Below are 27,822 nucleotides of genomic sequence, written 5' to 3' on the forward strand. Positions count from 1 at the left end.
TCCATGGCCACTGTTTGTCTCTGACGGTGACACCGAATCGTGTTAGCAGGGCAAACACGAGGTCGTTCATGATGTCCCCTCGAATGTCCCCTGACTATGGGCTCCCACCCCCTCTTTCCAAAACAAATTCTACCCAGCTTTTATTTCCTCCTGGGTCAAAGAGCTCCCTCTGTTTGTCAGATGCAGTGGCTTTAATAATTTACATCTCAAATCCAGCTTCCTCAGCCTTGAAGAAGTGCTTCCCAGAGAGAATATTCCAGAATGCGAGGGCTCCGTCCTTCCAGGTAGGTCCGTCTTGTTCATTTACTAAAGATTCTCATTCTTTTCCCTTTTACCCTTTTCTTTTGCAGAGTGAAGAGTTCCCATCACTTTCTTCTCTCCGCGTACCGTTCCATCTTCTTGGGACCTTTTCTGGTTCAGCGGGGACACGGTCCAGGGTGACGGGGTTCATCGTTTCAGATGATGAAACTATGTGATGATGACCTCTGGGGCCAGGGGCAGGATGAAGATGCTCTCATCGGTCTTTGTAGAAACAAGCCGTCCTGTGGAGATGCTGGTATCAGGGTCTAAGAACTTTTGGCTGGGCCACTATGGAGAGCTCAGAGGACCTCCTTAGACCTGGCCGTCTTCTGTTGATGTCCCTCTGCAGGAAATGAGACGCCCATAGGGCCGAAGGCCCCCTGTCCCTCCTATAGAGTACACTTTTCCCGGAGCTCACTGCTAGTGTAATATTCACTATACAACACTAGCCAAGGGGTGACTGTTTGCAGGGGTGCGGACAGAGCTCAGATCTAAAACCTGGGGTGTCCACATCATTCTCCTCAGGACCTTCGGGTATGGAGTGTGCAGGAGGCAGAAGAGCAGGGGAGTGGCTGTGGGTGGGAGCCGAGGACCAGGCGATGGCTGTCGCTAGGCTGCCACATTCTGGTGTGGAACTTTCGAGAACCCCACATTCAAACCTGTCTCCCAGATCGATAGGAAGGTACATAATATGTCAAAGTAGGAACATAGGACACACTTGATTTGATAGTTTATTTTTTAGCTTGACTTAGAGTGTTAAAATATTGGTCTATGGGCCTTTATTTGTACCCCAGCCCCTGATCCTCCAAATGTTGGGACAGGTCTGCCTAAATTCATTACCTTAGACACGTGACGGACTTTCTCTCTCTACCCATTTGCTGCCGGCATTTTTCCTGAAGTTTTTCCAGGTTGATTCCAAATTTCACTCCTTGACGAAGCTAACGGTCAACTTCAGACCCAGATTTTCTACTGTATCTTCCCTCTTCTGGGACGTTTTTGAAAATGTTACAGAAACCTCTGTGTCCACTTGGCCACCGTTCAGAAAAGTATCTTTGTTCTCTCTTCTCAAGCCTTTTGCTTATGTCTGTTATTTGTGCCACGTGCATTTCCAAAAGGGATTTGAGGCGGCTGAAAACAAAACCCACAAACCCAAGAGGGCAGTTAAAAACTCTGCCTGAGGAGAGCTTCCTCCTCAGAGTGAGGCTGGGGTGTTCGTGCCTTCGAGCCTGACGTTTGAGTCTAGATCTCCTGGCAGTCAGGACAAAATGGGAAACCAGGCGGGGTGTGTCGTTCTTATTTCCTGACAAAGGACGCCTGCGTCCCTTCATCAGTGAGTATTTCCCCCTGGCATGTGAGGCTGAGAAGAATGCGTTATGCGATTCTTCTACAAGGGGCCTTGATTGACAAAACGGGCGATTGTAATTTTGCAGAAGATGCAAAGCTTATTCTACAGCTTTTGTGTCAAGCCGTGGCTAAAAGCGGGACCCTCATGTTAAATCATCCCCGAGTGGAGGGCTCTCGATGGCATCTGGCTAACGCTGTCCAAGCCCTTTGCTCTCCTATGACTCCAGGATTCAAGGGGAACAGTTAGAAAACCTAGATAAATGTGGTGGTTAGCACGGCTCCTCCAGTGGCTCCGAGCAACTTTCTTAACAAGAGAGGAAATTTACGTGCCACAAAGAAAAAGATCGGTCGATCTGACTGCATAGAAATAAAAACGTCTGGTTGACAGAAAATACCAGAAACAAAATCAAATGAGAAATGGCAGAGGCAAAATATTTGCAAGACATATGACAAAGAGTGAATATAGCCAGTTACATAAAAAGCTCTCAAAGGAAAATCTCAACAGAAAAATGAACAAAGGATATGAATAGGTATATTGAGTATGTGTGTGTGTGTGTGTGTGTATGTGTGTATGGTTAGTTTTATGTGTCAACTTGGCCAAGCTATTGTACCCGGTTATTCAATTAAACACTAATCTAGATGTTGATGCAAAACGAAAGTTTCTCTGAGGAGCCAGAAAATTCTGCTTCAAGATTGCAGCGTCAGCTCCTGCGTGAGAATGTCCAGCCTGCCGGCTGACTGCAGATTTTGGTCTTGGCAGACCCCACAGTGAGCTAAGCTAGTTCCTTGATCTCTCTCTCTCTCTCTCTGTCTCCCCGCTCCCACCTTCTCTCTAACTCTTCGAGTGTGTGCGTGTGTGTGTGCGTGTGTGTGTGTATAATCTATCTATCTATCTATCTATCTATCTATCTATCTATCTATCTATCTATCTATCTATCATCTATATCCCACTGCTTTTGTTTCTCTGGAGACCCCTGACTGATACAATATAACATTTAATGGTTTGATACAAGTTTGATCATGGTTGGTATTGGCTGAGACTTTGGGGAGCAGGCTCTCTCTCATACATGCTCCATCGGTGAGAGCACCCATGGAGATAACCTTTTTAGAGAGTAACTGTCACTATCTGTCAAAGTTACAAATGCAAATTCCTTTGACTCAGTGATTTTATGGCTTTGCTTGCGAAAGTACACCAAGATCTGTGTACAAGGGTGCTCGCCGTAGCATTCGTGAGAGCGAATGAATGATTCAGTGATTGAGATTGGCTAAATACACTCGAGAACATCCATACGATGCAAAACTGTGAAACAGCGAAGTAGATCTGTATGTGCTGTTTGGGAAACAGTAAATTATTAAGTACAAGAAGGGGCGCAGAGGCATGCTGTGTGATGACTGTGTGTCCTCGGCTGAGGTGTGTATGCTGGTTATGCACACACCGTTGCCAGGAAGTCAGCAGAGGCTGACAGTGTGGTTACCCTCTGAGGTTCTGGAGGTGGTGACGGGTGGATGGGGGGGGCGCTGGAGAGACTTTTACTTTTCATTTCTCTCTCTCTCTTTTTTTAAACAATTACTTGCCTTATCCTTTTAAAAAAGGTGTCGAGAAGCAGAATTTGCCCCTCTAAAATATGCCTTTTGGGATATTGATTATTTTAAGCCAGTTATTTTTAAGAAATGAAAGACTCAAGAAGAACCTTTGACCTACTCACTAACTGCCTAAAAGAATGTAGGTAAAGGACCTGCTCCAGAAAGGAGATACCAACACAGATAACTGTAGTTTAATGTAAACTAAGTGTTAAACACAGCGAGGAACCTAGAAAGGTCTGTTTGATCAAAGTCCTCTTTGTATCCCACTGTTAAAGATGTCCCAGCAAACCTTTATGTACCAAATATTTGCTTTTCTATCTCTACGTAAACCGCCTCCCTGCCCTTTGAAATTCCAGATTACAACTGCCCCTTCTCCTTAGCTCAAGGTGACATATAATCCTTAACTGCTTGATCTGTCCAGTGGTCTCATATTCTTATGGACCCCCCACCCTTTATGTATATATGTAATAAATTTGGTCGTTTCCTCCTGTTAATCTGTATCATGTTAATTTAGTTATTAGTCCAGCCAGAAGAAGCTGAAAGGATAGGAGGGAAAATTAGTTTTCCTACCCCACGGCATTAACTCATGGTATTTCAGAGAAGGCATTATTAGCCATATTTTCTTTGTATACTTTTCTGTATTAAGGAGGCCTAATAAATGTAGAACAAAAGGCTGGTCATGGATACACATATGTATATATAACAACGATTATCTCGGCGTGGTGGGGTTGGGGGAGACGAAATGCATTTGTGTTCTCTGTGTTTCATTATTCTTCTATAACGGACACACATTGCTTTGTAATCAGAAAACGCCTGCATCTTGCTGGGGACAAGCAACCTAACCGTCGCTGAACAAATGCTCGATTTAATTTTTCTAAACAGATCTAGCCCACTGATCATGGCTTTGAAAAAGATCAAGCTCTCTGGGCAGAGGGAGCCTGAGTGGTAGTTATTCCTCTCTGTCCATTTTAGCAAGGATTACACATCTCAGATATACCTGTGGGGCAGGTGGCAAAGGTGAAAAAGCCTCCGTTTTGAAAATCGAAGAGCCCTTTCACCTTCTCTGCCTTCAAAGGGCTAACTCACTGTGTGGAGAGGGGTTGAATCCTGGCTCTGCTGATTACTAGCCATGTGACCCTGGACAAGTTACTTGCTCTCTGAGCTTTGACTTTTTTTTTTTTAATATGAAAAGTGGAATTAACATCTCCTTTCCTCTAGATTCGTAGTTGGGATTCAAGGTGATAACTACAAAAATATGGAGCATAGCACATCGTGGGGGCGGGGCGGACTGAAAGGTTCAGGAGCGATTGCTAACAATTCTAGTTTACGACTGGTTCACAGGTGCGAGACAGAGCTTCTTCGCAGAGCTTACAGGGCCAGGGGAAGAATGACAATAGTTCATTCTTTTATTCATTTTTTTCATCAATTATTTATTGAGCATCTACTATATGCCAAATGTGCTTTCAGCCCCTGGGGAGACAGCCCTCATGGATCTCTAATCCAGAGTGGGAGAGACTCAGCTAAACTAGCCTTTTCGACACTGGCCCTCCGTCACCTACGAACAGATGGCGGTCTGAAAACAGATAGTCTGTCATTTCTAAGTCCATGGCAACCAAGAGGATTTTGAGACCGTAGATCCTGGATACATGTCCACACCAAAGAAACATGAGTTGGCTCTCCGAAGCTCTTAAACCCATCCTTCTCGATGATATTTGTTCATGTGACATCTTTTCCCAAAGGAGACAGTGTTGTCTGCAGTGAAAATCTGTTGAGCAATGAGTGACGTGAGCTCATACAAACACATCGGTGACTTTGCTTAATTTCGGAAATAACTGTGTATTTTTGCAGGAAGAGATAAAAGATGGAAGTATGAATCTTAGCGTTAAACGCGATCCCCTCAAGATGGGGAGATTAAGGCAATTAAATCTTTTTTTAAACCTTATCTGTATTTCACGATATATTTTCTTAAAATGAACATATATTGCTTTTGTTATTTGGACCAATTTATTATTTGAAAACACAGGCCACAGATAGTTCTGTTGGTCCCAGATCTGTTCTGATCTGAACCGCATCAGTGGAAGAGGTGACAGTGGGGGTCTTGAGGCAAGAGAGCATGAGGCGCCATCCGTGAACAGCTGCCAGGCAAGGTCAAAGGGCAGAGAGGATCCAGGGGAACAGAAGCCAGGGGTCAAACTAAGCCATACAAAGAGGAAGGTAAGGCAGCTGCTATAGGGTGGGTCTAGGTTTCGTGTGACCTTTTAGTTTTCTGTTGCCACAGTGATGCTGCAATGAACTGTCTCAAACTCAGTGACACAGAACAAGTTCGTGAGTCGGCAGTTTAATCTGAATGGTCCTTCCGGTTTCTACTGGGCTCCCTTGGGTGCTGGGGGTTGGTTGGCTGTTGGCGGGTGCTGCTTGGCTCCGCTCCACGTGTCCCTCCATCCACCTGCCGGCTCGCCCGTGTGTTCTCACGGCAGAAGCAGACGTGCATGAGAGAGAGCAAGAGACCTCCACAGGCTGAGGTTCGAAATGGCGCAGCATCTCTTCTGCTGCATTTTCTTGGGGAAAGTAGGTCACAGGTCATGTTCAGACTCAGGGCGAATAGACCGTTCCTCTTTAATGAGAACAACTACGGAGTCGAAAGGTATGGTGGGACTGTCTGCCACAGGCTTGAAGATTATACAGCATCGAGGCTCCTTTTTAGGAAAAAGGACCCTAAATTATGAATACGAACTTTGATATAGGGCCTCGGAAGGAGCCGATCAGGTGAGGGGTGCTGATGTCTAAGCTCCGTCAGCTTCACGGAAAATCTGCCTCTTCCTTATTTTCACCAAGAAATGAGAAACTAGAAGCCCTGTGGGACCTGAGAAGGGGAGCACAGCAAAGCCACTGTCATGCTGGTGGCAGAGCCCAGAGCGAAACCGCTCCAGCCTGGAGGACTGGTCTCAGGGAAGTCTAAACGCGGCTTCCCGATGCTCCTCCGTGGAGAGGCTCTGTTTCTTGGTTTTCTTCAGGTCCACTTGGTTTAGACTTTGGTCATTGGAATTCTCAAGTGAGCCTTGCAGCACACTTCTTGTGGACCCTCTCTGCCAGGGCGGGAGAGACCCAATACAGGAGCGCTTTCACCTGCGAACGGGTGGGGTCCTCACAGCGGCCTGTAGTTTACAAGTTCGTAGTGACCACGAGAAGCAGCTTGAGCAAGTCTCTGTTCTTTGCAACCAGGAGAACTCAGTGAACGCGTCAACATGCACACACACACACACTACACGTGCACACACACACCATGCATGTACACACGCATACACATGTGTGCACACATGGACACGCACACACAGGTGCTTTGGGGCAGATGATCCGTTCGATTCCTTCTTTCACAGGGGGGATGTAGAAGCTTAGGGAGGTAACTGACTCACGCAGGAGTCCATGACCGAGCCACGTCTAGGGCCTCCCCAGAGGCCCCCGAATAGCCCGACTCTCCTGCAGTCCCCAGAAGCACTTGTTCAGAGGAGCAGTCTTGCCATCACCCAGAGTCACTCGGGTGATTCTCTATTCTTGATTCAAAGTGGAGCCCTCCTTGGGTGGGAGGGCCCAGGGTCAGAGAGTCGAGTCCCAGGCGGAACTCTGAGCAGCTCCGAGACTGTCCAGTCCTCACTGCCCATGCCCAAGAAAGGAACGGTTTCCCCACCACCCTCAAAGCATCTGGCCCCTGTTTTTCAGGGCTGTCATTTTCCCTGGAAGCCAAACACCATCCCTGTTTGCAGAGGCCGCCGTCTCTTGGTGTGACCACACAGCGCCCCGGGCAGAGGGTGGAATTGCCAAGCAGTGGGGGCTCTGGCTACATCCTGGAAAGGACCCCGCTTATCAGCTGCTGCGTTTTTTTCTGTGCAAATAACTTTCTTGCTCTTCTATTCATTTCCGATTAGGGTGTGAGGGGCTTAGGTCCCTCCCTGGGACTCACTCGCTCTTCAAGATGTCACAGATGTCACAGGATATATGTGACATATAGCAAAAATGGCTCCAGGAGTGAAATATGAGAAAGGCTCTACCTTTGCCTAATCTCCGTGCTCCACCTGCAGGGCTTGCTGGGATCCTGGTGGAAGGGGGAGGTGAGGGTGGGGGATGGGCACAAAGGCGGAGTAAGACAGGCAGAACTGGTGTTTCCTTTCTTCCTATTTTGACAGACAGCTCTTTACAAGGCGATGGGTGTAATAGCCGTGAGCAATGAGCTGGTTTCTTCAGGAAGGAGCCCTTGGTGTTACTGACAGGTTTCAGGCTGGAAGTTCAGGCCGGTGTTGATACCCACGGGCTCTCACCTGGAGGGCTGGGGCATAGCAGTAAGAGTTTCTGGTGTGTTCTCAGGTCCCTCTTGCCCATTAGACTGGTAGTTCCTTTCTCTTTGAGCCCCTTTCTTTGCAGTCTGGGTTTTGATACCCACTTAGCCTCTTTATTCAGACCTCTGCTCTAGAATCTTCCCTTTGGCTTTCTGACGTTGGCCCCAAGTCCCCCCATTGCAGGAAGGGACATCCGACAAAGGAATTTGGACGCTCAGACAACTTTGATAGAGGAAGGAGAATTTATTAGCCGGCGGAGCATGTGGGGCTTAACAGCACCGAAGCGCGAATTCTCCTTGCTTAGATTTCTTGCAGCTTATAGACCTCTGTGGTGTTCACGCGAGAGGCGCGTGAGTCCTTTGTCTGAGGTTTCACGTGCACCTCGTGACTCAGGATGGAGAGGGGGAGTTTCGGGTGCCGGCCGCAAGGGGGAAGGAATTTCCAGATCACTGGTCTTATCTATTTATAAGTCGTTTGTCTTATAGCTGTGACAAGAGTTTCTAGAAGGCCATTCAGAGATCTGTGGGATATGGTTAATCTATAAGCAGCTGAGTTGGTCATTTCTGTAAGCCCTTCTTGCCTTTGCATTTTTGAGATACCTCCTCTCCTCTCTTACCCCTTAATCCGATTGAACTCCTGACCTTCTGGGCTTCTGAGAATCTGGCTACACCTGTAATTCCAGCTTTAGGGCATTTTGTCGTCAGCCTTGGCTCTCCAAGAACTCTCTGATGGAGACGGGTCCCCGTGTCTATCTTCTTACCAGTGGGGAGGATTGAGTAAGAGCCTGCCTGACCCAGTGGGTCTGTGTCTGCAATTTCCAGAAGACCAAGAAGCCCTGCGAGGTTCTCTTTTCGGAGTAACTGCGGTGGCTCCGGATGGGGAAGTATTTCTCATAAGCTACCCCACTGATCACTAGGACTTCTTGTTAACAGCCTTGACATTTCACCTCCTTCCTCTTTTAGTTTGATCCACCAGTGGGAAGTGCCCGAAGGGGGAAGTGTGTGAGAGTGAGAATAAGTGAAAGCAGCAGGCTTGGAAGATGATGGCATCGAGTCTGTAGCTGGCTCTCGCTGACGGGCTCGACGCACGGGGATCGTGAGAGGAGAGAGATGTACCTGTTGCTGCTCTTCCCCCTCCTCTTCCGGGTTTCAGGTGAGTGGGGCCTGGGTCTGTACTCCTGGGGAAAGCACACGGCGTAATTCCTGACCACCCAGGGGCTGATAATTCAAAATAGACAGATGATGCCCCGCTCCTTCCCCCGCCACGGTCAAAGCAGAGGAGCCCTGGGCACTCAGGTGAACACTTGCTCCCGGACCTTTGTGAATGCGTTATGACCAAGGGAAACCTCTGGGGCAGAAGTGAGGGCGGAGGGGGCTTCGAAGGAAGGAAAGCAGGAGGTTTGCCAGACAGGGAGGGCATGGTGAGTCTAGGCATTTGAGGTAGAAAGAAGTAGCAGAAGTTGCCGAGGGACAGGAACAGTCAAGAGGAGGTAGCTTAGTAGGACGGAGAGGAAACGAGGGGCCGCTATGGGCAGCGAGAAGGGGCTGAAGTAAAGTTTAAGTTGATGGATTCCATGTTGATTAAAAACTAAGGGGATTTTTTTTTTGACTTAAAATGTTGGAAGGGCTCAGGACTCAGTCTTTGGGCTTCTTCTTTATCTAGAGTCACCCCCTTGTTGATCTAACCTTCTCTTGTGGCCTTAAACGCCATGTCTATACAGATGATTCCCAATTTTGTATCCCTAGCCTGGACATCGCCCCTGGACTCTAGAATTTTTTCTCTAATTTGTCCATTGAACATCTCCACGTAGATGTTGACATTTCGAATGTGACCTGACCTCATCTTCCCCCTCCAATTCCTTTCTTACCCATCTTTGTGTTTGGCACAAAGCATCTTTCTAGGTGCTCGGGCAAAACCTGGGATGGGGGGCATCCATCTCTTCTCTCATATCCAATAATGGTCCTTTGTACACGTAAGCCAGATTCTGTCTCTGCTCTGGTCAAAACCTTCCAGCGGCCTCCCATCCTACTCAGAGTAAAAATCCACAGTCCTTACAGAGGCTGCAAGGCACTCACCCTCTGGGTTCCTCCAACGCATCATCTCTCTGCTCTCTTCTCTACTCTGCTCCTCCTGGCTTGACCCACGTCAGCCCCATTGGCCTTTTAGGTGTTCTTTGACAATGCCAGGCACACTCCTGCCTCAGGACCTTTGCACTTGCTGTTCTCGCTACCCATAATGCTTTTCCCCAGATAGCCACAGGCTCCAGTCCCTTAAATGTTTCACATCTTTGCTTCTCACTGAGGCCTTCATCCATGACCCTAATTAAAGTAGCAATTCCCTCGCATTATTTTTCTCCACTGACTGTCCCCTCCCTTCCCCCACTTTGATAAGGTGCAGGGATTCTTGCACCCACAACCATACCAGGTAAAGATTGGACAAATAGTATTTGTCGAATGAGTGAATGTGTCTAATGAAGAGGAAACAATGTGACTGCTGTGATCACCCCGGTCCCCAGACCAAATCTTTCTCTTTCTAATTTCATAGAACTGAACAATTGAGACTGTTAACATTTGTTGGAGAGGAATGTAAAATGGTGCAGTCGCTTTGGGAATCAATTTGACAATCTTGAAAATGTTAAATACGTGGTTACCACGAGACCCAGCAATTCAACTCCTAGGTAAAAACCCACGAGAATTGAAAACATACGTCCATGTAAAAACTTGGACGCAAATATTTGTGGCGACATTATTCATCATAGCCAAAAAATGGAAACAACTCACATATGCGTCAGTTGACGGTTGGATAAATAAATGTGATATATCGATACAGCGGAATATTATTCAGTCATAAAAAAAATGAAGTACTGACTCATGTTACCACATGGATGAACCTCGGAGACGTGAAGCTAAGTGTAAGAATCCAGGCACACAAGGCCGTACGCTGCATGATTTCATTTATATGAAATGTTCAGAATGTGTCAATTCATAGAGACAGACAGTAGATCAGTAGTTGCCAGGGGCCGGGGGAGGGAGTAAGGGAGAGTGACTGCTAATGGGTAAGGGTTTTTTGGGCGGATGACAAATTTGGAAGGAGGTAATAGTGATGTAAATGTCCTGAAAACCACTGAGCACCCTTTGAAAGGGTGGTTTGTGTGCTATGTGGATTGGATCTGAGTGAGAAAATGGTTGAAGAGCAGACAGGAGAATTGGGAGCAGTAGTGGTCCCCTGATAGAAGGTTTTGGGTCGCCTTTGGCGTGTGTGTGGATGTGAGGCTCTGGAAGAGGGTGTCCACGGCAACCAGACAGCCCTCGATGGTTTGCGACTCTTACATGACTCTTAATTTGATCATTCATTCCATCGGCCGTAGAAATGGAAACGAAGTGACACGTGCTGGAAAGCAGAGCTGGTGCCCTTGACAGTGAGACTCGGGTGGGGCGATTGGGATGCTTAGATGGGCTGGAAGAAGCCCTCTGAGGAGGAGATGTCTGAACTGAGACCCAGAAGACGAGAAAGAGCAGGTCCTTATGATCGGGGACAGCTTTCCGGGCACAGGGAACAGCGAGTGCAAGGCTCTGATGTAGAAATGAGCTTGGTCTTGGCACGTCTGAAGAACAGAAAGGCCACATGGCTTTGTTACGTGCTTCAGAATAGCCTGGAGGGGCCGGTTGGGAAGATATTATTATCTCTTTGGGGCAAGGGTTTTAGGGGAGGAAAATGACGTGTCCAGGACCACAAGGCTGGGAAAGGGAGACCTGGAGATGGTTTGCTGACACACACAGCCCCGTGTTTTCCGGTGTAGATGTGGAGAAAGCCAACTTCGAGTGAGATGCGGGGAACGCACAGAAAGGACGGTGTTTCTTCTGATACGGGGGGACAGGGGAATTTGGTGGTGAGCGGGTGTGAGAGTGGTGCTGTGTGAGTGTGTGTGTGTGTGTGTGTGCCGCGGTGCGGTTTGGGTGTGATGGAGGCAGAGCGGGAAGATCTGTCTGAAGCGGATGGGTTAATGAGGAACCTGGTCGCCATGAGAACCTCTGTGTCACCTCTCACCAGCCTCGTCCCCAGAACGTCCAATCACATGTAAGAAATTTACCCGCCACTACTTTTTTTTTTTAAAGAGCTCATTGTTTTAAAAGTGCACATGAAAAAAATATCAACTGGAAAGTTCCCACTGGGCTTTATAGCATTGGTCTTCTGTGAAAAGGAAGAGATTTTTAATCACCCGACTTTTTTTTCGGGGAAAAACGAGTGGCTTTGTCCAACTTAACTGCTCTGTAAGTGGTGGCAGAGCTGGACAAGACCCCAGATGCGCGGACCCAGAGCGGAGCCTAGCTGATGTCCTGTGCTGGGCTGGAGACGGGATCCATCACCTCCCCTGGGGCTCAGCTTTCTACTGAGCTTGGATTGTTTCTAGTCCCTCCTTTGGGCTGTGAGTAGCCGTGCCTGGTGAGGGTGCTGCTGCTTGGAGCTCAGGGCTGTGTCAAGAGGTGCTCTGCCAGGTCGATGGGGAGCGGGCGCTTGGACGGAGAGGTCCAAGCCGTGGGTAGAACAGATGGTTCAAGAGTCAGGCCCCAAACTAAACGCTCAGGGAAGACGAATTAGCAGCACAGCTAAGGATGGAATGGCCATCTGTCTGAGTTTCTTAATGCTGCTGGGACAAATTACCCCGATCTTAGTGGCTTAAAGCAGCATAAATCTATAGCGTTATAATCTATAGGTCAGAAATCTAAAAATGGGTCAACAAGGGCTGTGTTCCCCTGGTGGCTTTAAGGGGGAGAATCTGGTTCCTTGACTTTTCCAGCTTCGAGGAGCTGCCTGTATTCCTCCATGTGGCCTCATTCGCTCTCATCTCTTCCTCCGTGTCACATACTCGGACTGACCCTCTGGGTTCCCTCTGATAGGGACCCTGTGATTACCTTGGGCCCACCTGGACTGTCTAGGATAATCTCTCCACCTCAAGATTCTTAATTTAATCACATCTGCAGAGTCCCTTTTTGCCAGGTTAGGGGATATAGTCACAGGTTCTGTGGGTTAGGATGTAGAAAGCCTTATTCTGCCTATCACACCATTGAATAGCCCTGTCCAGGAGTTCGTATTTTTCCCTATGATTTTTAAAGTAATAAATGCTCATTGTTGATTCTTAGAAAAGTACAGACAAAAATAAAGAATTAGGACAAGTAATAAAACCTTCTGTTCATAATCTTAATGCCCAAGGCAACTAGTTGTTAACATTTTGGCTTTTCTTCATCTTCTTTTCTATGCATATTTTTAAAGTTAGTTGAGATTAGACTGTAAATGATATTAAAAAAAAAAACCACTTTCACTTCGTATGAGAATTGCCCACACAATTAAAAACATTTCTAAGTATAATTAACAGTGTCTGCGCTGTATTTCATTATATGCTTAATTATTTCCCTACTCGATGGATGTTAACCTCATTCCCTTTATTTTTGCTAGTATAAATGATTATGTAGTGAATACTCGCACACACATTTTTGTTTGCCTCTCAGATTATTCCTGAGGACCAAATCCTAGAAATTTAATTGCTGGAGCAAAGGGCATAGCTATTTTTGGTACATACGACTGCCGTGTTGCTTTCTGTAATGGTCGAACTGGTTACATCTCTACCAACAGCCTCTCACAGTGCCTATATCACCTCAGCCACGTCAGCAATATGTTTGTCATAAAAACTCGGAAATAAAACAAGCGAAAATGATATTGCTTAAAAGTTTTTTCATTTGCTGTATTATTTAAATTGAACACTTCAAATTTTCTTATGTACCCGAATTTCCTCTTTTGCAATTTGCCTTTTCCTATCCTTTATCGATTTTCCAAATGAATATCTTAATATCTTTCTTACATACACTCTTTATAAAGAGAAAAGATATGAATCCATTATTACATTATTCATTCTAAATATTTCTCCCAGTCTGTTCTTTGCCTTTTTAGTCTTTTTTTATTGGTTTGTCCAAGTGTTACATTCGTATATAGTCAAATTTATTAACTCTTTCTTGTGTGATGTCATCCATTAGAAAGTTCTCTACACCATTCAGATATTTTATAAAGATTCACTTCTATTTTCTTCTAGTTTAAAAACAGCAAATTGTACTGATCTCCTTAATCTCCTTGAATTTACCTAAATGGAGCAGTCGGAGAGCCAGACAGCATCCAGCAATGTTTAGGTCCTAATCCTTCCTTTTTCTGCTTATTTCTTTAGTCTTCTGTGGTAAATGTAAACTTCTTAAATAGGTCAGGTCTGTTTTTAGGCTATTGACTCTGTTTTCTTGATGTGTTTATCTATTCTCGTTAGATTTCCAAGCTGGTTTCTTCCTTATGGCTGGATGTTGTTTTAATACTTGGCATGGCAAGTCCATCCTCATTACTCATCTTTATTTTGTTAGAAATTCTCATCCGTTTATCTACTCAGATAATCTTTAGTGTGTAAACACACACATACACACACATTTATCAGAGATTATCTAAAAATGAATATATTCTAATAATATTCTGGATTTTTCTATAAATTCTTTTGGGAAGAAGAGGATGCTTTACCATATACGCATTTTTATTAAGGGCCATAATACGGTGCTTTGTTTATTTACACCTATTATGTCTCTCAGTAAAATGTCATTGTTTGTTTTTTTTCCTACGAGTCTTGATTGTTTCTGCCACGTTTATAGGAAAGCTATTGATTTTTATATATTATTTTGTATTTAGCCACTCAAGTTCAATTATGAATTAAAATACTTTTTAAGTTAAGATTTAAAAATTTTCTCTAAATGTCATCATTTCCTCCACAGTAATTATATATTTTATATTTTTCATCGTCTCTCTACTTGATGAGAACTTCCAGAGTCATGTTACTATCTGTATTGGGAAGTCATGTTTTAGTCATGATTTCACTTAAAATTCTTATAGTATTTCATTGTTAAGAATAATTTGGCTGTTCGTTTATGGTATTCTTAAAAGTTTTCTTAATTACAGAAAATAATGCACATACAGAAAAGTGGATAAAGCATCCACGTCCAGGTTAATGCATTATCATAAAGTACGCACCGATGTCTCACAATAATTGTGTTATTTGCTGAGATTTTTGATAATTTTTATCGGATAAAAGAAGCTCCACTCTTATTTTGCTAAGAATTTTTTAAAAATCTTGAATGGGTGTTGAATTCTATCAAGTACTTTTGTCTGTATCTGTTGAGATGATCATATGATTTTCCTCCTTTACTCTATAAATGTGACGTACCCAGATTATACTTGATTTTCTAATGTTCAAACCATTTTGCATTCTTGGCATAAACCCACCTCAGTGATGATACATTATCCTTCTTATATATCTCTGGATTCAGCTTGCTGATTTTTGTTTCGTACTTTTGCGTTTATGTTCATGAGCGATATTTGCCCATAATATTTCTTTCTTGCTCTGCCCTCGTCAGGTTTTGGCATCGAGATTATGATACTCTCATTAAGTGAACTTGGGTTGCATACTCTTTTTCTTTGTTCTGGAATGTTTTGTAAGATAGACATTATTTCTTCCTTGTTTACTAGATATCTCCACTGATAACTGTATAGATCAAGAGTTTTCTTTTGTGGAGTTTTTTTTTTTTTTAAATAGATTTTATTTAAATAGTTGTAGAATTACTCAGGTTTTCTATTTCTTTTTGTGCTAACTTTAGCATATTGTTTTTGCTAGAAATCTGTTTAACCCATCTAAAATTTCAAATTTATTGACATAAATTTATTTAGCTATCATTTTATTGTCCTATCTCCTTATTATCTTCTCCCCTTATTATCTTTTTAATATGTGTAGGGTATATAGTGGTGTCCCCCTTTTCATTCCTAATATTGATTACTTAGATCTTCTTCTTTCTATCATAAATAGCTTGCTAGGGCTATTTGTTTGTTTGTTTGTTTGTTTATTTTAAAGCAACATTTGGCTTTATTGATCTTCTCCATTGTATTTTTTGTACATTATTAATTTTTATTCTTAATTTCACTATTTTCTTCCTTCTGCTTTCTTCTTTTCCTCCTACTCTTCCTTCTGTTGTTTTTCTAACTTTTGAGATAAATGTTCGACTTATTAAATTTAAGTCCTTTTTTTCTTTTCAAGGATATGCATTTAATGCTATAAAATGTCCTTAAGCACAACTCTAGATGTATCCCACAAGATTCTTTTAAATTAAGGTATAATTTATATACAGTGAAATGTATAGATTCTAAGTACAGTTCTATGAGTTTTGACAAATGCATTTATTTAACTTAAAACTCTTATCGAGATAGAGAACATTTCCATCACCCAGAAAGTTCCCAAGTACCATTCCCCATCTTTCCCCCCCGACAAATCTCTTGTAACTTCTATCACTAGAGATCAATTTGCCTATTGTGGAACTTCACATAAATAGGATAATAAAATGTGTTCTCTTTTGCATCTGTCTTTTACTCAGCCTGTTTTTGAGATTCGTCCATGCTGTTTTGTGTATCACTAGTTCACTCCTTCTGACCTTCCGTAGATGCCGTTGTTATGAATATGCCACTATTTGTTTGTTTAGTTTCCTGTTGTGGTTATTATGAATAAAGCTAATATGAAAATTTTTTGGTGGACATTAGATGAATATTTAGAGGTGGAATTGCTAAGTGGTAGGGTAGATGCATACTTCATGTGATAAGAAATTGAAAAACACTTTCCCAGTGTTCCAAAGTAATTGTATCATTTTATATTCCTACTAGCAAGGGATGAAGAATTCCAGTTGTACTATATTTTCTCCAACATTTGTGACATCGGTTTTTTAAATCTGAGCCATCTAGTGGGTTTTAGGTGGTATCTTACTGCAGTTTTAATTTGCATTTCTTGACAACTAATATGTTGAACACTTTTTACGTGTCAGTGGACATTCGGATATCTTTTGTGAGGTGTCCGTTAAGTCTTTTGCATTTTAAAAGATTGGGCTGTTTTATTTTTATTTTTGAGTTATAGGAGTTTTTTTTTAAACATATTTTGGACATTAGTTTTTAAATAAATATTTATATATTGTGTATAAAAACTGTAGACTATCAGAATCTCTGGCCAAATTCAAAGTAATGATAGCTGGAGACTACTGACCACAAACAGATAGACCTGCACTACCAGGTAGACGCTGGCGAGGAACAAAAATGGGCCGCACACTCGAATCTGTTTTCTGTGACATCCGCAGGGAACTAAGACAATGACACACTGCCCTGTGACAAAAGACGAGTTTTCAAATTTTCTTTTGCTACTTACGAAAAAATTTGTGTATCTCAAAGAAAAGACAACGCGCAGCTAAACATTCAAAAAAGAATAAACCTAAAAAGTATTTACAGGAAATAAAAATGCACCTGAAAATGGTTAACAGAAAACTAAAATTTGAGAAGAGGGAGGAGAAAATCCTTTAAAAAACTTAATCTGATTACAGACAATATAAAACAAATACGAAGACTCATTACATGTTAATAAAAATGAAAACACTGTATAGCAAAACTACGTGACACAGCCAAAGCTGTATTCAAAAGCAAATTATTAGGGAAAAGTTTGGCAGTTTCCCCAAAAATTAAATGGAAGTATCCTACGACTGAGCAATTCTACTCCTAGGTAAATACCCTCAAATACTAAAAACACATATCCAAGCAAAAACATGTACAGGAATATGCATAGTGGCATTATTCACAACAGTGAAAATGTGGAAACAACCAAATGTCATCAATGGGTGAACGGATGAACAAAATATGGCCTGTCCATACAACGGAATAGTATTCAGCTATAAGAGGAACGAAATACTGACACAAGCTACAACCTGGATGGACCTGGATGAATACATATGTTACATGAAAGAAGCAAGGTGCAAAGGGTCATACATTGTATGATTCCGTTTACATGAAATGTCCAGAGTAGAGAAATTCACAGAGACAGGAAGTAGATGGGTGGTTCCCAAAGGCTTCAGTGGGGAAGGAAGTGGGGTGCTAAGGGGGAAGGGTTTCTTTCGAGGTGATAAAAATATTCTGAAATTAGATAGCGCTAGTGGTTGCATGACTTTGCGAATATCCTAAAAGCCACCAAAGTATACACTTTAGAAGAGTAAAATTTATGGTATGTGAATATATCTCAATTTTAAAAATGTACGAAAGTTAATTCTTAAGCATGCTTCAGTTAATTTTAGAAAGAAAGAAAATGATCACAGTCTTTAACTTAGAGAATTGGAAAGATAACAGGTGGTGATCTCAAGGAAATAAGGGGAATAAAATCACACATATGAGAAATCAATAATTTAGAATATAAAGACAGTAACATTTACCGAATAAATCTCAAAACTAGTTTAATGTAGGGAAAAAGAGGAGGAGGGGGAGGAGAAACCGTGAAGGAGGAAATCTGGTGGCACAAATAATCAATAATAATGAAATAGTGCTTAATAATGAAACAGTAATGTGTAATTGTAATAGATATGAATTTTTTAATTATAGGATACTTTCTAATTGCAGAACTATAGGCCAATAAGTCCTCTGTAAAACTGATCAATCTTGGGGAAAAACAAAATAGTAGAATCGATTCGAGAACAATAAAAAAAAACTTGAATAAGTCAATATTCATGGCATAAAAAAAGTGTAAGTGATTAAAACAGCCTTACTTTTGAATATATCTGGAACTGAGCGCTGACGACAGGTCCAGCCGAGAGTCGGGGTTGATGTGGTCCAGTTGTACTTGCCGCTGTTATGCCTAATAAGCCAGTGTTTTAAAACTGAGAAGTTTCACACAAAATCCGGACTTCTACCTACCCCAGAAAAATGAAAAGATCAGTATTCATCCTCCTGTGAAAAGGCCAGTATAACGCAGCGATGCTTGCAGAAGCGCACGGCTGGGAATTCGGAGAAAGCATCGGCCGTGGGCAGCGGGGAAGGGTGAATGGCCAGCGCCGACATTTTTCTTTCTTTGACACCTGCAGTTGCCCGTAGGAGAGTCTCCCTGTGGCTTTGACCCAGTGGAATTTTGAAGGACAAAAGGTCTGTCCGTGGGAGACTAATCCCTCCTTGACTCCATTCAACCCCTCAGGCCCTTGGACTTACTGGAGCTACTCACAGTGCAGGAGGCTGGGCCCTGCCCTCAGGGGGAGGTGACAGGTACCCGATTTGTGTTTTCCAGGCTCAAATCCCATCACGGGTCCAGAGGAAGTGAGTGGCATGGAACGGGGCTCCCTGACTGTGCCGTGTCGCTATGATCCAGAGTGGAAGACCCACAGGAAGTGGTGGTGTCGAGGAGCTGCTTGGAGTAGCTGCAAGATCCTTGTTCAAACCACTGGATCAGAGCGGGAGGTGAGGAAGGGCCGTGTGTCCATCATGGACAGTCAGGGAAACTTCACGTTCACCGTGACCATGGAGGAGCTCAGGCTGGACGATGCAGACACCTACTGGTGTGGGATCGAGAGAACCGGAGTGGATCCTGGGGTTACTGTTAAAGTGACCATCGGCCCAGGTAAGAGGATGTGTAAGTGTGGCTGTGTCTGTTCAGGGCCTGCTCTGTCCTGGTCCCTGAGGTCCCTCTCCAGTGACTTAACTCATTCAGCGTGAACTGTCAGAGGGTGTCGAATCCTGAGGTCTCATGGACCCCGACTGACTGTTTGTGATCGAGGGGGGCAGGCCTTCTCTCGGATGCTCTCGTGGCTCCCAGGGCTCCCCCACGATGGGATCAAGCCTGTCTGGGCAGATGTTTTTTCTCTGTGCAGCTCAGTGTCCGAGTCAACTGCCCACAGAGATCGGGGTGATGGCCCCAGTTTCAGCCCAGTGGCCAAAGGGACCCTCTTCCATGGGATCCAGAGACCCCAATTCCTTCCAATGCTTTCCTGGGACCCCTGGTGCCCTGGTGGCCTGATCTTTGTGGAGTTTGGGGCTGGGACTCAGAGCTGCTGCTCCCACCCCTTGTTCCATGGCCAGTCTCAGGGAGAAAGAGGCCCCGCACAGTCTGGGAGCTGTGGTTAATCCCTGACGTCTGGAAAGTCCTCAGAGGTCAAAGGGCTGCCTTCCTGGTGCCTGAAATCCCATCGTGATCCATTTATATATCTGGGTTTAATGATGAGCTTTTCCTAAATCCTCCTAGAATGCAGACACTCCTGGGAGTATCTTGGTTTGAACAAGTGTATCAGTTGGGCTCTGCTTCTGCTGACCCTTGGACAGGCAGCACCAGCTCACAGGGCACTTGTGGTGGTGGTTGTGGGGGGAGGGGACACACAGTCAACAGAGCCCCCACCGCACCTGCAGCCTGGGAGGTCTGTTATACCCGCACAGCACAGCACGTTCATTGTCTCGTGGAATCCCGACAGGGTTTCTGAGAAGGAACTCCCCACTGTGGAAGCTTAATAACTTGTCCAAAGTCAAGGCTCTTCCTGATCATTGTGATTGTGTTCATGCCTGGTCCCGACCTTAGATGTCACAGATCTTGAGTATCTGGCAAGCCTTCATTTTGCTCTTGTCCTTGCTAAATAAAGAAGTCGGAGGTCGAGGCCCTGTCATAAGCAGCAGGAGTGTTTAAAGTTCAGTTGCTCCCGCTGCTCTTGACCTGAGGCGATCCTGGGCCCCTCACCCTTCCAGGGCCTTCTCAATGTCCTCCCTGGACCTGTGCCCAGCCCCACTTGCCTCTGAGTCTTCTAGCGGCCAGGGAGAAGTGAGCGGACCAGACCGTGGTCCCCTTCCCACGGCCTTGCTCCAGGCTCCTCAGCCAGGGCAGCCCACCCTACAGGCTCGGAGCCATGTGCAGGCTGCAGGCAGGTTAGCAGGCAGAGTAGAGTGTAATCTGGTTTGTATGCCAAGCAACAACTACAGCATCAACCACCACCACCACCGCCACCACCATCACCATCACCGCCACCGTGTTCACAGCACCAGTCACCCCAGAAGGCACTACAGGCTCCCCGACTGTGAGCAGCCACCACTCCGTTGATAGGTAAGTCAGCGTGGATGTGTAGTTCCCTGTGGCCCACTTGTCCCAAACTCCTCCGATGCGGGACCCTTTGCAGTCCCAGGGCCCAGCCAGGAGGCCGGCGGCCCTTCCCACTTGCTCTCAGGCCACACGGTGTCCTCGGAGCCCATGGATCTTGTATCCTGGAGCTAGTGCAGTTTGCAGGTTCGTTGGTTCATTCACTCATCCATCTCGTTTGCACTGAGTTATCTTCTACGTTCCTGACACTGCATTGAGCTCCGGAGACACAGACATGGAGCGTCCGCCCCGGAGCTCAGGGTGCAGGAGATGGGCGAGCAGGCAGTCAGGGCGGCTGGCATGGCCAGTGCGTGTGTGGGTTTGGGGGTCGTGGGGCCTCAGGGATGGCTCTTGGTCCAAGTTTCTGGAGAACAGGGAGGGCCTGGGGAAGTCCTGTTTCCCTAATTACTATTAGGACCACAGCTGTGATATTGACGGTCCCTCGCCTCGCTAGAGCACCTGCAGCTCCCAGAGGACTTTCCTGTCCATTATTCTGCTGATGCTTCGACCCTGCCGATGGCCACCCTGTGAGGAGGAATGGGCAGGTGCACATGGTCCCATTTTACAGAGGAAGAAACCGAGCCCTGCCCCTGCTTCTCAGCGCCCTGCCCAGCCAGGCAGCCAAAGGGCTTTTGGAAGCCGAGAGGCCCCTTTCATCCCTCCCTCCACTCTCCTTGGCCCTCTTGGCTTTGTTTCTGGGTCTGCTGTGATCTCCTACTGCTGGGCTTTCCCACAGAATCCCAGTGAAGGATCCCCGATCTTTGTACCCCAGGGACCCCTCTTGTCCCCTCTCCCATTTGGCCTCTAAACTGAGGAGTTTCCTCATCTTATCAATCGAAGCCACACGTAATTACCAGTTCGGGTCTTTGGTCAGCATTGGATGGATAATTCATTCATTTATTCAACAGAAACGACTGAGCACCTGCTCACGCCTATCACCGATTTAAGGAATACAATGGGATAGGAGGATGGACAAAATACCAAGCTCTCTGCCCTCCAGGCACTTACCCAACAGAGTTAATTAATTAATCGATGGATGGATTTATTCTGCAAATTCCTGTGACTGGTGATGAATACGAGACTGTCCTTGCATCAGTCAGCTCGTGCCGCCTAACAAAGCGCCACAGGCTGGGCGGCTTAAACGACAGGCATTTGTGTCTGGATAATTCTGGAGGCCGGACGTCTGAATCAATGTGTCGGCAGGGCTGCTTTCTTCCAGGGCCTCTGTCCTGGGCTTGTAGATGGCCGTCGTCTGCCTGTGTCTTCCCATGGCTTCCCCTTTGTGTGTCTGTGTCCCCATCTCTTCTTCTCATAAGGACCCTGGTCATTTCCCTCCCAGCAGAGCAGGCAAGGGTAGGCGTTGTAAGAAATGAGGAAAGAGGGTTTTGGGGGAGTGGAGGCCATCGTCAGCCTTGGCCATTTTCTTGGAATGAAGTGGGGCTGTTGCAGGATTTTAAGCAGAGGTGGGATGTGCTCCTCCTTTTGGTTAAAAGGATTCCCCTGGCTGCTCTGTTGATGATGAACTACAGGAAGATGTATTAGTTTGCTGTGGCTGCCATAATGAAATACCACAAACTGGGTGGCTTAAAGCAACAGTTTATTTTCTCACAGCTCAGGAGGTGAGAAATCTGAAATCAAGGTGTTGACAGGGTTGGCTCCTTGGGGCTCAAAGGTAGAAACCGTCCCGAGTCTCTCCCCTAGCTTCTGGTGGCTGCCGCTAATCCTTGCTATTACTCAGCTTGTGGCAGTGTCACTGTGGTCTCTGCATCTGTCCTCACATGGCCGTCCCCACGCACGTGTCTGTGTGCCCAAATTTTCCTTTTACAAGGACACCGGTCATTGGATTAGGTCCGCCCTAATCCAGTGTGACTTCATTTTGGTTATGTCAGCAAAGATCTTATTTCCAAATAGGTCACCTTCACAGGTTCCAGGTGAACGTGAATTATGGGCTGGTGGACACCATTTACCCAGGACAGAGGACAAGCGTAGTATCAGGGAGGCCTTTTCGGTGCCTGTGTCACTCATAGGCTTCGCGACCCGTTGAAACTACCTTGTGGAACCCTCCTTTGCTTTTTCTTAAAAACCATTTTTGAGGGCACCCAGGAGTGGGGGTTCCCAGGCTAGATACCACACGCCAAAGACGCGTGGCCTGAACCAGGAGGATGGGAGAAAGCCCAGAGGCGGGAGGTGAGCCAGGGTGCATGGGTGTCTCCTGTTGTTTCCAGCAGTGACTCTATGAAGCTCAGTGTCCTCCTGCCCCTCGTCTTTGCCGTGTTGCTGCTTTTCTTGGTGGCGGCCTCAGTCTTGGCTTGGAAAACAGCAAAGCGACAGAAGAAAGGTGAGAAGACCTGGCTGAGGTTGGGCTGGCGCCAGGTTGGGTGGTAGTGTCGGGGGCTCGTGGCTAGAATTGCCATCCAGGAGCCATCTGGCCAAAGGCCACTGGCAGCTGAACCCAGGAGGCGTTGGCATTCGCTGTCTGCCTCTTCTCTCCGACCCGTCTCCCTCTCTGTTTCCTGGCTCGGCTCTTGGTGGCAGAAAGGGCAGTGGCTTTAGGGAAGCAGCCGAGCTAGGATTCTCATACACTTTAGTGGAATCCGTGTGGTTGCCAAGGAGGTCCTGGGCTGACATGGGGGTAGAAAGAAGTGTGCACACACATGCATGCACACATGTGCACACACATATACAGACATACGTGCACACACACGCACACACACATACATGCACACACACATACACACACACGCGTGACTGTGTACTCATCTGCATGCACACACATGCACAAAAATGCACACACAACATATACACGTGTGCACATACACACACATGATGGTCACATAGGCATGTACACACATGCGTGCGTGCACATGTCACACATGTACACACACACACACACACACACACAGAGTTTGCTTGTGACTACTACTTCTGTTTCTCCTCTGCCCCAGCCCTTGCTCAAGCGGACCTCCTTTTTTGTGTAAATTTGCTCTTTAGGGAAAAACCTCTTCCCTCGTGAGCCTGCACTCATTCATTGCGAGGTCTGGCCTCAACCAAACCCTTTTCCTGTCTGGCTCCGCTTCCACATTCTCACAGAACTGCACCCTCTCCCCTTCCTGGAACCCACTGGAACCTAAACTCTCGTGGACCCTCTCCTGCCTTCCTCCCCCTCACATCCTGGGGGATCTTGGGGTCCCTGAGGAGGAAGCCTGACTCTTGTTCATCACATTTTCTCCCAAATGTAGTGTCTGTGACTTAAGTTCTAGATACTTTTTGTGCTTCTTGGTATCGAGACTTTTGAAACTAAAAACCGGAGGGAAAAACGTCTCGCTTCTTTGTTGTCTCTAAAGCAGGGGGCAGAGGGAGGGCCAAGGGCAGAAAGAAACTGCACACCTGAAAGCTGGCCCATCCTGAGCTGACCCAGCCCGCATGCTCCATTTGGAGGGCGGCTCGAAGCAATCCTGCCTCCGCAGACAGCTTTTACTGATGGGGACATTCACGTGCCAGGCACAGCCAGGTGCTAGGAAGGCAAGGAAGGGGCAGGCTCAGCCACCCAGCAGCCCGCAGCGCGCTGAAGACTGACCAGAACCCGGCGGGACAAAGGCAACGAGACAGTCATAAATCAAGCGTAGTGGGAGCTGGAGAAGGAGGGATTAGACGGCCCGGGGAAGCTGGGGGAGGTAGGCGTGAGTGACGAATCAGGTAGAGAAACGGTAGAGTTATAGGCGAAACTTCCAGCAGGGGAGCCGGTGGCTGCAGGGCCACTGAATCAGTTTTGTTGGAGTTCTGTGTTGTGGGGAACAGATGGGCAGAGGGGGAAATGAAAGCTTAGAGAGGTGGAGTGCCCCACGTCACAGAATGTGTCATCGGAAGAGTCAGAATTAGACCAAGTCTCCTCTATCTGAGCCTGGAGCCTAATTCACCCCTTTTCTTCCACATTTCGCTTCCCTAGACCTGGGGGCCCCTGTGAGTCCCAGAATGGGCTTTCTAATTCTGCTTGTTTTTGTCTTTCAGCTGCTGGCATATCCCCAGAGCAGGTGAGAGTCCCCAGTGTCAGACCAGAGACACCAGACAGCTCCTTTCTCCTCCTTCCTCGTTTCCATCTCCCACGAGTACCGAAGTTCACATGTACCAGACAGACCCATGTGCCCAAGTGTCCATATACTCACGGCCTTGCTACATGGCCTGGGAAGATGGAGGGGGGTAGGGGGATGCTGGAAGCAGCCAGAAGGGAGGAAGGCAGAGAGGGGGCAGACACAGGAGACTGAGAGGTGGGAGTGGCAGAGGAAGCTGAGGGGGGCCCAGGAAGGCAGAGGCCGCGTGTTCTTCTGCAGAAGAGGCACCTGAGATATCTGTCCTAGGTGCTCCAGCCCCTGGAGAGCGACCTCTGCTATGCCAACCTGACTCTGCAGCAGACTGGAACCGCCCCCAGCTCCTCCAGGAAGAAGACTTCCACGAAGCTCTGCCCTTCTGCCCGGGAGGACAAGGCGGAAGTGGAATACATCACCATGGTGTGTGCTTGGTGGGGCTGCCGTGGGGCTCAGGGCCAGTCCCGCCCTTGTCCCTTGTCCCGCCCATATGGGCACAGAGGTGGGGTGGGTGCCGGGCAAAGTCGCACCCATTGGAAGACTTGCCTGCTGAGTTTCCCCAGGTTTTTGGTCTTTGGAAGTGTCTCTGAACCAGGTCTCAGCACTGGGGACTCAGAGCCTAGTCAAACACGGTCGTCAGGCTGGGCAGGGGAGACCCAGACGGGCTGATGACCTGGGACGTCACGCAGAGTATGCTGCCTGGCATGGAGTCGAGGGAAAGTGTCTTCTGCTGTGGCTGGAGGTTATGTGCCTGGCAGGTGGAGGGAGGGGAGTTGGAGGGCCTGAGAATAGACTTCAGAAGCCCTGAGGAGTCTGCCCCCAGCCTCATGAGTCCTCCTCCATCTGTAGGCACAGCCTCCTGCCAGCCTTCCTGACCCAAGCGTACCATTTTTGCAGGCTTCCTTACCAAAAGAGGACATTTCCTATGCGGCTTTGTCTTTGGACACCCCAGATCAGGAGTTGATCTACAGCAACATGGACGGCCTCATCACCCACCTTCACTGCGGGAGCCACGAGGAAACCACGGAATACAGCACCATCATGAAGCCTTAGCCTACACTAAGGACCCCGTCCTCAACCCCACGCGAGGCATGTCAGCACGTTCCTGCCTCGTCTGCTTTCTGCTCCCAGTCCCCTCATGGGGACCTACCGGTGACTGAGGCCTCTGCCTGACGCAGTCGGCATCACCCTCAGGTCTGACCTGGGCTCCAGATCTGGTCTCAGGGGGATTCTGGGAGATGGACAGGGGTCTTCCCACATCCCTTCTTCTCCTACACAGCTTGGGAGAGGGGTACGATTATGCTCTGAAGCTGCCAAAGAAGAATAATGAGGATAACGGCGACGGTAGTCACGAATCTTTATTTATTGCTTACCATGTGTGGTAGGCTGAATAATGTCCCCCAAAGATATCTGCATGCTAGTCTCCAGAACCTGTGAGCATTGCCTTGTATGGCAAAGGGGCTCGGCAGATGTAACGAAGTTGAAGACTTTGAGACGAGGACATTGTTCTGGACTGTCCAGGCTGGCCCTAAATGTAATTGCAAGGATCCTTATAAGAGGGAGGTGAGAAGGTCCCAAGAGGAGAAGGCGATGTGACGAGGCAAACAGAGGATGGAGTGATGCAGCCAGGAGCCGAGGAATACCGCGGCCTCTGGAAGCTGCAAAAGGCAGGGACCAGATCTTCTTCTGGAGCCTCCAGAAGGAGCCGGCCCTGCGGCCTTTAGCCCAATGAATCTGATTTCCTACTTCTGGCCTCTAGACTCGTAAGAGAATAAATCTGTTTTTTTTTTTATTAAGCCACTGCATTTGTGGTAATTTGTTACAGCAGCAGCAGGAAGCGCATACGCTCTGTGGCAAGGCCTCTTCCGTACGGTAACTAAGTTAATCGTTGCTGCAGCCTCTTCCGTACGGTAACTAAGTTAATCGTTGCTGCAGCCTCTTCCGTACGGTAACTAAATTAATCCTTGCTGCAGCCCCACGAGGGCACTGTTATTACTGCCCCATTTTACAGATGAGGAATCGAGGCGTAGAGAGGTTTAATGACTCTCCAAGGGTTTCACCAGCAAGTAGATGAGTTGGAATTTTGGCTCTAGAATCTGGAGTCTGGGCCACCACCCGTGTCTAATGAGGGCGTGCGTGTGTGAGTGTGTACACACACTCACAGGGATAGTTAGTGAATATTGACAAACTCTGGACACATCACCTTTATTCTAGAGCCCTGGCAGTCCTCCCTCTAGAATATGTCCCAAATCCCCTGACGGTCAAGTTCTCTTCTTGGTTACCAGCCCAGCCCCAGCAACCACCCCTGGCTGGAGTCCGCCCTTTGATCTCTGGCCCCAAGTTCATTCTCCTCCCAGCAGTCAGAGCGATCTTTTAAAAGCACAGACCTGCTCACTCCCTTCTGGTGGCTTGTCCCACAGCCCGCGAGACTCTGGGACCCCCCAGCTCCCTGCCCGCCTCTTTGACCCGGTCTCTGGTGAGGATGAACTCTCCCTCTCGCTCTGCTTCGTCTGCACCAGCCTTTCCGCTGTCCTTAGAAAACAAGGCTTGCTCTCTTCTCAGGGCATAGGCACTTGCTCTTCCTCCTTTCCGGAATGTTCTTGCAGACATATGAATAGTTAGCCACTTTTTTATCCTCACATCTCAGCTTCGATGTCCCCTCTCAGAGCGGCCTTCCCTGACTACCGTGAAAGCGGCAGCCGCTGCTACGCCTCCAATGTCTCTCTGCCACGTCGCTCTGTTTTACTTCCTACGTTGCATTTACTACTTTACGAACTTACTTGCTGGTATGTGGGTTTGCCGTGTCCCTCTCTCTGCTAAGCTGTTGGCTGCCTGAAGGTGGGGACTTTGTCTCATTCACTGATGTATCCCCCGTGCCTAGATTAATGTCTGGTACGCGGTGGGGTCCTTGGATGTTTATTGACCAAATGAATAAATTACACAGATCGTTCAGGCTTGGAACTCAAGGCAAACTCTCAGGAGCAGAGTGCCCATCATTCTAGGAAGGGGGTCCTGGGCCACCCCGGCAACCTGAGGCATTTCAGGACCGACTTCCCGGAAGTGTGACGTGAAGAGACTTCTTTCTTTCCTCCTGAAAGAAGGAAGAGGTGAGGAGCCATGATCCCCCCGACTGGAGGACAAAGGTCTATTATTACCTTCCTTAGGTCTCTTTGGCGGGGGCTGAATGAAGTGTCAGGGAAAGAAG

General features: G+C 46.9%; 2 protein-coding genes across 13 annotated transcripts in view; both read left to right on the plus strand.

Annotated features, from left to right (window-relative positions):
* The first annotated feature begins 2,317 nt into the window (after positions 1 to 2,317).
* CD300LF (CD300 molecule like family member f) lies at positions 2,318 to 26,391 on the plus strand. 8 transcript variants are annotated; one of them, XM_039859653.1, is made up of 8 exons: positions 2,318 to 2,412; positions 8,522 to 8,712; positions 18,707 to 19,038; positions 20,370 to 20,502; positions 22,761 to 22,873; positions 24,544 to 24,566; positions 24,891 to 25,040; positions 25,515 to 26,391. In XM_039859653.1, the coding sequence occupies exons 2-8, from the start codon at positions 8,669 to 8,671 to the stop codon at positions 25,668 to 25,670; spliced, it is 951 nt and encodes a 316-aa protein (XP_039715587.1). In that variant the 5' UTR covers positions 2,318 to 2,412; positions 8,522 to 8,668; the 3' UTR covers positions 25,671 to 26,391. The 8 variants fall into 8 exon arrangements, with proteins under 8 accessions (XP_039715587.1, XP_039715590.1, XP_039715592.1 ...); XM_039859656.1 differs by lacking the exon at positions 2,318 to 2,412 and having other exon boundaries at positions 8,263 to 8,712; positions 24,900 to 25,040; XM_039859658.1 differs by lacking the exon at positions 2,318 to 2,412 and having other exon boundaries at positions 8,264 to 8,712; positions 20,382 to 20,502; positions 22,764 to 22,873.
* A 55-nt stretch (positions 26,392 to 26,446) lies between these two features.
* The window catches only part of CD300E (CD300e molecule), a 54,014-nt gene continuing 52,638 nt past the window's right edge, over positions 26,447 to 27,822 (plus strand). The window contains exons 1-2 of one of the 5 annotated variants that reach the window (XM_039859665.1): positions 26,447 to 27,093; positions 27,499 to 27,724. The gene's annotated coding sequence lies outside the window, so the exon portion shown is untranslated. Of the gene's footprint in view, positions 27,725 to 27,822 lie in introns of all 5 variants that reach the window. The other 4 variants (XM_039859664.1, XM_039859666.1, XM_039859663.1 and 1 more) reach the window with 4 other exon arrangements.

Source organism: Pteropus medius, unplaced genomic scaffold (assembly GCF_902729225.1).
Source record: "Pteropus medius unplaced genomic scaffold, Ma_sr-lr_union100, whole genome shotgun sequence".
Lineage (NCBI taxonomy): Eukaryota > Metazoa > Chordata > Mammalia > Chiroptera > Pteropodidae > Pteropus > Pteropus medius.